At 37.5% G+C, this 8,071-nt stretch overlaps 2 protein-coding genes across 2 annotated transcripts; one reads left to right on the top strand and one right to left on the bottom strand.

The window, feature by feature from the left end:
• Positions 1 to 724: 724 nt before the first annotated feature.
• LOC132185527 (DNA damage-repair/toleration protein DRT100) lies at positions 725 to 2,024 on the top strand. The gene has a single exon (XM_059599294.1). It carries the CDS (start codon positions 801 to 803, stop codon positions 1,893 to 1,895), a length of 1,095 nt encoding a protein of 364 aa, XP_059455277.1. The 5' UTR covers positions 725 to 800; the 3' UTR covers positions 1,896 to 2,024.
• A 2,354-nt stretch (positions 2,025 to 4,378) lies between these two features.
• Positions 4,379 to 6,975, bottom strand: LOC132167393 (protein gamma response 1). Its single transcript, XM_059578356.1, has 2 exons — positions 5,751 to 6,975; positions 4,379 to 5,520 (listed from the first exon to the last, which is right to left on the bottom strand). The coding sequence occupies exons 1-2, from the start codon at positions 6,973 to 6,975 to the stop codon at positions 4,808 to 4,810; spliced, it is 1,938 nt and encodes a 645-aa protein (XP_059434339.1). The 3' UTR covers positions 4,379 to 4,807.
• Between the last annotated feature and the right edge of the window lie 1,096 nt (positions 6,976 to 8,071).

Raw genomic sequence — 8,071 nt, 5'->3', positions numbered from 1 at the left:
GTAGAGTTAGAATTACTATTTTCACTTGAAAACTGTTTTCCTTGGATATTAGAAAGCTAATAGGGGGCTAATGCACAAAGTTTTATTTCAAAGATATTATACCCAATTAAAGCTTGTTTAATTGTTCACTAAATCAGGCAAAGAAATGCTTTCCAATGCTTTTCCATCATTGATTGAAACTCAGATTTATTGTGAAATCATGGTAGGGACTTGGGTGCACCAGCATGCAAGATGGTGTCGACAGTACGAATCCCACACATTAAAAAGCTTGTAAGTTGTAGGTATTGTTTTGAAAATATCCTTTGCATATAAATAAATAATAATCATTAAGGAAAATTATTATAAAGGGACATTTTCTTAATTTTATTTCCAGCCCTTTTCTAACCACACATGGCCTTATATTTACATATATCACATAAAATAAAAATTCAAAGTAAACAAAATACACTTTTCAAAATATCCTAGTGTTTTTCTTTTTCTTTTTTTTTTTTTTTTTTTTGGATCATTTGATCAACCCTAACCAAAACCCACATTTAATAACCTCTTTTCATAGCACCAATAATTTTTTTTTTCTAATTAGTACCAATAATTACTACTAAACATAATACAATTATGGTGTGAATAATTAGCTTATAATTTTTTATTTTTTATTTTTTAATAGCTTCATGTGCCATCAACCAAGGGCAGTTTCGTCCACAAGGATGTATTTAAACTAACCCAACCCCCCCATCTCCCATTCCCTCCATCTCTCTCTCTCTCTACAAACAGAGACTGAAGCAAAGTTCTCACATTTGGGAGAGATGGGTTGGTTTATGTTGTCACTCACTATAATGCTGGCCGTTATCTCTGCCGTTAACTCCTGTACGCCGTCAGACCGGGCAGCTCTGTTGGCCTTCAAGGCCGCGCTGACGGAGCCGTACTTGGGCATCTTCAACACGTGGAAGGGCACGGACTGTTGCTCAGGCTGGTACGGCGTGAGCTGCGACCCGACAACTCGCCGAGTTGCGGACATCAACTTCCGTGGCGAGTCAGAGGACCCCATATTGGTGAAAGCGGGTCGGTGCGGGTACATGACCGGGTCGATCTCGCCCGAGATCTGCAAGCTCGACCGACTCACCCAGCTCATCGTCGCCGACTGGAAGGGTATCTCCGGCGAGATACCCAAGTGCGTGACGTCGCTGCCCTCGCTCCGGATCCTCGACTTGATCGGAAACAAGATTTCGGGGGAGATTCCGGAAGATATCGGGAACCTCAAGCGGCTCACGGTCCTCAACATCGCCGATAACGCTATCTCCGGCAGTATTCCGGCGTCTATCGTGGGACTCTCCGGGTTGATGCACCTCGACCTCAGCAACAACCAGATCTACGGCAAGATTCCGGCCGATTTCGGGAAACTCCGCATGCTGAGCCGGGCACTACTAAGCCGGAACAAGCTCACTGGATCTATTCCCGAGTCCATTTCCCAATTGTACCGGCTAGCGGACTTGGATTTGTCTAGGAATCAGATTTCAGGTGGCATACCGGAGCAACTCCGGAAAATGACGGTTCTTTCTACTCTTAATTTGGATAGTAACTTGATTTCGGGTCAAATACCGCCGAGTCTGTTAAGTAACTCGGGTATGGGCATATTGAATTTGAGCCGAAACAGTATCGAGGGTAACATACCGGATGTTTTCGGTTCCAACTCGTACTTCATGGCATTGGATTTGTCGTACAATAATCTGAAGGGTTCGATACCCGGTTCATTGTCGTCGGCGAAGTATATCGGCCACTTGGACCTGAGCCACAACCATCTCTGCGGGTCCATTCCTTTGGGATCGCCGTTCGATCACCTGGAAGCGTCGTCGTTTTCTAACAATGATTGCTTGTGTGGAAACCCATTAAGGACTTGTTAATGGATCGGCCGATACAGAACCGAGTTATCGGTCTCGGCTTGCCTAAAAATGTCGGGTTACTATTTATGTGTTTTGTAATTGGGGTGTTTTTCTTTTGAATTATTGAATATAAATATAAATTCTTAATCAGTGTTTCAACTTTCAAGATGCACTATCGTTCTCTAAGTACATAGGTAAGTTTATACTTTTAACATGTTTTAAGGATTTATGTTGGATTATATTAAAAATGCACGTAAAAACTATGTATTTTAAGAATAAATATCAATTTAATAAGATGGTTCCTCCTTCAATTTAAGAATAAAAAATTATTTTAAAGGCTTTATTTAACAACGTACACTTTCATTTTTATTTTTAAAATAAAAATATAAACAAATAATTAAAAACACAATACAGTAGAACACCTTTTCAAAAACAAATCCTCTAAAAGGCACTAATAAACAGAGCCAAGTTATCCTTTTTAGTGTATAACTTGCTGAAATTCAACAAAAGAATAAGGAAATACAAATGGAGATGATAAGACAAAGTGAAAAAGATAAGGCAGTTACATGCACGTGAAAAAGCAGCGTGGCCTCGTGGGAAAGATTCAAAAGAGTCAGTGAGCATGGGTCTGTCGTACTAGATAAGAAATATAATTCATAATTGCATGGGATAACCTTTTTTTAATTAGAATATCTTTTGATCAATTGCATTGGGATTAATGTTAAGCTTCTTGTTCAAGGAGGGTTGTTTCCATGTCATGAATATCAAGCCTAAAAAAGGCTTCGAAGCCTTTGTTATTTTCTATTGTAAAGACTCTTTTCTAGCTTTAATGATAAATGTTATTTGTGTTCTTCTGACTTCTGATGTAGTTTTTAGATGATATATTATAAATTCAATATTAATTTTAAAATCACATTAATTTTGAAGGAAAAAAAAAAAAAAAAAAAGACATCTAGTATTATTCGTCGAAAAATATTTGAATTTGAGTCAATACATTCATTACGTGAACAATGCAGCAATAAAAGACAAACAGATAGATGTCTACAAGCTGGTTTATGGGATTGGAACGTGTGAAATTAGGCTATTCGAATTTTAATAAAAATCAAGCAATTTATTAAAGGATGATTGCGAGACCTGCCTACTAAAATTTAAGCAATCTAAGAGATGGAGTTTCAAACCCTATATATATATATATCCCCAAGTACCTTACAAAGATGGGAAAAAAAGTATGTAACATTAATGCACGTTACATTCGTCAAATGAATTTAGACTATCAAAGCGTGAGCATTTATTTCCTAGCATTTATGCCTTTGCTAATTGCATGATAATAAGGCAGAGGTGTGAGTGAGGTCAATGTCCCATACACCGATGCATGTTGCTGTCGACCCCCCCACTTACAGAAATAAATCTCGGCACATGCTGCACTTCCCAATAAAGAGAGAAAACGTATTGCCCCCACACTTTACCCACATTCATATTTAACCCACCGAATTTTGCTACCAAACACCCCCCTACGGGCTAGGCCCTAAAAGTTTGAATCCTCGGAACTATATGGAAGCTGATGGACAAATCTTTTAAATGACGTTGTAATAACTAGGGTCAGTTTGGGTCGGTTAATGGGCTTATCATTCGGTTAACCGATAAACTATTTGTTAACCAAATCCGAATTGATTACCGACCGATAAAAAGTGTTAACCGAAAATTGTCGATCATATTAGTAATCAGTCGATTAAATCAGTTTGAGCTTTTGTGGGCTTTTTATTAGGCTTTTACTGGTTGCTAATTGAGCAAAAAATTAATTATTTTGAAGGCCCAAATACGTTTTGTTAGGTTAAAGCCTAAAATAACTTATTAAAAATTAGTTATTTTAGAGTGTATTTTTTGTTAAAATAGCTTATTGAAGCTTTTTTTTTTTTTTTTTTTAATCCACTACAATAATAAATATAAAATTCTAAAAAATTAAAAATTAAAATAGCTTGTCAATCATATCGGTCATATCGGTTTTTTCATAAAACATTTTTAACCAACCGATTACCGACTGATAAGCTTATCGGTATAAAATTTTTAACCGATTACCGACCGATAACGATCGATTACGGTTAATATCAGTTCAGTTAAAATCGGTAATCGGTTAATTTGCCCACCCCTAATAATAACATGTATACCGTTTTGTGAATATGTAAACAGAAATATTGAAGCATTTGAATTGATGAGTCAATGCATATATGAACAAAGAGCAACAATGATGGAATTAGGATGGCTCATAGAGCTGAGAGTTTCACAATCCAGTCACCAATATACACCAGGTGCCAGATTAAAAATCAGGTAAATGGATGCATGATAATGAAGCAAAAGAAGATAAATTATGAAGGTGTTTCAAGTCACAGCAACTTTGGAGCTTCCAAGTGATTGCAGTAAGCTAAAAATATACAAATTCAATTGCAAACCTAATCTGAATTAGGGGCAAGCAGATGCAGAAAATGCTAGAAATTTTTTCTTTGAAGATTGTATAACACTCTTGTGTTTTACAACTCAAACTTTGTACAGGCAAGTGTAACTACCCAACAACATAACTTCTACTATTATTTGTTTTTCGAATACTGGATATCTAATAGATTTCTTTCTTGATAAGCAAAAATTTATAGAAGAATAGAGAAAGAAGTTTGGTACATGGGTGGATAATATAATACAATTTAAAATCATAAGAATCTGTAATAGAATGTGAATCATGAAGTATGTATTTCAGGGTTAACACGAGTGGTCAAATTCTGGGGGATATGCTTGAAGGATTATCTTGGTGACCTATGGGTGTGTATGGTCCACCTTTTTGGTAGTATTCCCTCATTTTGTTCGCTTAGGATCACAAAGTTGCAAAAAAGGAAGTAAGATATCGAAGTGAAGTTAAACGATTATAAGTTTTGAGTTCGAAAGTACTATGACATTTCAGATTCAAATCCAATATTCCAGAATCCTTCAGGGGTCAAGGGAGGGACATACCTATACCGATGCCTAGAAACACCATCATGATGTTCACAGCGGAAATTCCGCTTATCGCCGTTGGTGTCCCTTCCCCCATCATTGGGTAGTACAGCATCGTAGAACTTCTTACACTGTTTGCATTCAACTCCTTTTAGTTTTTCCCGATCAGCTTTCTTTCTTACTGGTTCAACATACTTGAAACCTTTTTTGCTAGCAATTGTAACTGGCATCTGCTGCTTTTGTGGGCTGCTATTAACATTCATATCCTCTGTTTCATCATCTAAGCTGTCAAAATCCATGTCTTCCTGAATAGGGACTGGAAGTGGAGGGTCACGAACTGGTTCCTTCAAGTCTTTGTTCAAGTTTCCTCTAATGTTCTCAATGGGAGTGTCAAGAAAATCATCATGGGGGTCAGGCCCACCCTGGCATTGACGGGACCTGGTCTCTCTCCAACAAGATGCAGGCCGCTTTGCACCAGCTAATGGGGCAGATTTTATGTCCGAGGGAGATTTTGATGCCATGGGGAAATTGGAAGTAGGAGGAGGACCAAAGCTTGAGGCTTTAATTAATTTGGCTCCTTTCTGTTCCTCCGAGCTTCCACTGTCATGCTTCACTTTTTTTGTGTAACTAAGAGCTGCAGATGTGTCTGAAATTTTGTTTACAAGATCTACAACTCCAGGCAATAGACAAATGTTTAGGGACAATGATAACAGACAATGCAATACCAAGGCCATTTGAGTCTAAGTAAACCAACATTTCAAAGGAAATTGGGACTCATGTGACTATTAAGACCAGCAGAGTAGCATGAAACTTCAGTAATTATATTTATGAAGCTCTTTATAATTGTGATAAAACTAATAAGAAAGACATTAAACAATTAAATCAATTTAGTCTTACCAGGCGGAGTAATTGAATTCTGATTACACATAAATGAATCACTTTGAGGGAGCATATTATCCATAGTAAGACCACACTTTGAGAGGAGGTACTTGTGTTGAGATATCAGGTTTTTGCGGGCATCTTCAACAACTTTTCTTCTCTTCTTCTCAGCCAATAACTCGCAGGCAATCGCATCATTCTGTTGAAGCAACTTTTCATATGAATCACTTTCTTCTTTTCTCCTTCCTCCGAGATTTACCTGTAAATCATTAATTTTCCCTTCTAAACCAATTACTTTAGCCAGAAACAGCTTATTCTCTTTCTCACACTCCTCCAACTGCCGTTTGTTCTTTGACATTTCTATGTTATTCAAATCAATCTGTTGAAGTAAATGGTTTTGAAATTTTCTTCCCTCCTCAACCTCACAAGTCCTTTTCTCAAGCTCCTTTTGAAGTCTACTGGCACTATCTTCCATACGTTCTAATTTGTCCATAAGTAACCTTTTCTCCTTTTCATTATCATTCAATTGATTCTCATTGCCTACAATTTCCGAGGAAAGTGACTCAATCTTTTTGAATAAATTTTCTTGCAACTCCTTTCCCTCTGCTTCTTTTTCAGTCTTGCTTTTAAGCTCCTCTTGGAGCTCATCAACTTTTCTCTCAAGGCAATTCACTTTGGCCAGAAGCTCATTTGTTTTTTCTTCATACTCTTTCCGTTGTTTTCCCGTATTTACAGTGGCAGTATCTTTTGATTGAACCATTTGGATTAATCTGCTCTGCAATTCCATTCCCGCATCAACTTCCACAGACTTCTTCTTAAGCTTTCGTTCTAGCTCATCAATCTTGAGTTGTTGACTTCTTATCTTGGCAAGTAACTGGTTTATCTTCTCTTCCTGCTCTTTTGATGGTTTTTCCATCTCAAGCTTGAGAGACTGGTTCTCTTCAAGACCTTGTTGTTTTTCAAGTTGAAGTCTTTCAATTTGGAGTCTGAGATTCTTCTCTTTCTCTTTGTATACCTCTTCTGTGGCTTTCCTGGCCTCAGAATAAATTTTCTGCAGGATTTTAGATTTTGATTGGAAATTAGGGAAGAGCTGACTGCAGAAAATATATTCTATCTGAGAAATCCTGTCTTTTGCTTCCTGAATTGTGGCAACCAGAATCGTACTGAGGCCAGAGACATACTTTGCATCATCACTGTCAATGGGATTCCCTAGTTTGGGAGAGTTTTGAAGGTGCCCTTCCATCTCTGAAATGAGGGGTTAAAAAAAAAAAAAAAAAAAAAGGAAATGGCAACACCAAGGTGAGATTTACTTGGATATCATCAGCACTGGACTTCAACAAAACAATGGGCAATAGATAGTTTGAAATTATTATGTTATTTCTATGCCTGGTTTTAGCACCAAGAAATGAAAAACCAGAGTTCCACTATGAGACTGTCGTACTGCCAATATTGCCAATGAGGCAAAAAAGAAAAAAAAAAAAGCTTTCTATTTTCCCCAATGCTTCAAAATTCTACCAAGTGATGATACTTATGAGCCCACTGTTGTCCCCATTCCTTCAATTATAAATTGATTTCAACCAAATAGTTAAATAAACACATAAGCCAAAGCCTGAGCTGCAATTCCAGACCCATCTTATTGGCTCAATTATCATCCTTAATCAAGCAGGTCTATCCAGTCGAGACCAAGTAACTCTAGAACAACCATGATGCACCATATCCTTGCAAAGTGGAAACCTGCATTAGTTTTTAGCTCTTAGAAGCCAAAGTAAAGTCATAAAACGCTAATAACATATACCCTAAATCCCAACCTGGACTTCCGAACCCAATTCATTAGCTCAATTATCATCCTTGATCAGACGGTCTATCTGGTCAGGAAAAATTAACTCTACAACAACCATAATGCGCCATTTCCTATCCTTGCAAATCAAAAACTTCCATTAACTTTTAGCTCTTAGAAAGCCAGGTAAAGTCATAAACCCTAATAACATATACCCTAAATCCCGACCTGGGCTTCCAAACCCGTCTCATTAGCTCAATTGTCATCCTTGACCAGATGGTCTATCCGGTCAGGACAAACTAACTCTACAACAACCATAATGCTCCATTTCCTATTCTTGCAAAGCAAAAAACTTGCATTAATTGTTAGCTCTTAGAAACCATGGTAAAGCCATAAAGTGTTAGTAACAGATACGCGAAATCCCGACCTGGAATTCCAAACCCATCTCGTTAGCTCACTTTCCATCCTTATGGATCTATCCAATAGGCACAAACTAACTCTAAAACGACCACAGTGCACCATTTCCTACCCTAACAAAGCAAACACTTGCATCAATGTTTAG

The sequence above is a fragment of the Corylus avellana genome, chromosome ca1 (assembly GCF_901000735.1).
Source record: "Corylus avellana chromosome ca1, CavTom2PMs-1.0".
NCBI lineage: Eukaryota > Viridiplantae > Streptophyta > Magnoliopsida > Fagales > Betulaceae > Corylus > Corylus avellana.
Note: the sequence above shows the minus strand (reverse complement) of the source record. Positions and strands in the feature narration are given on the sequence as shown.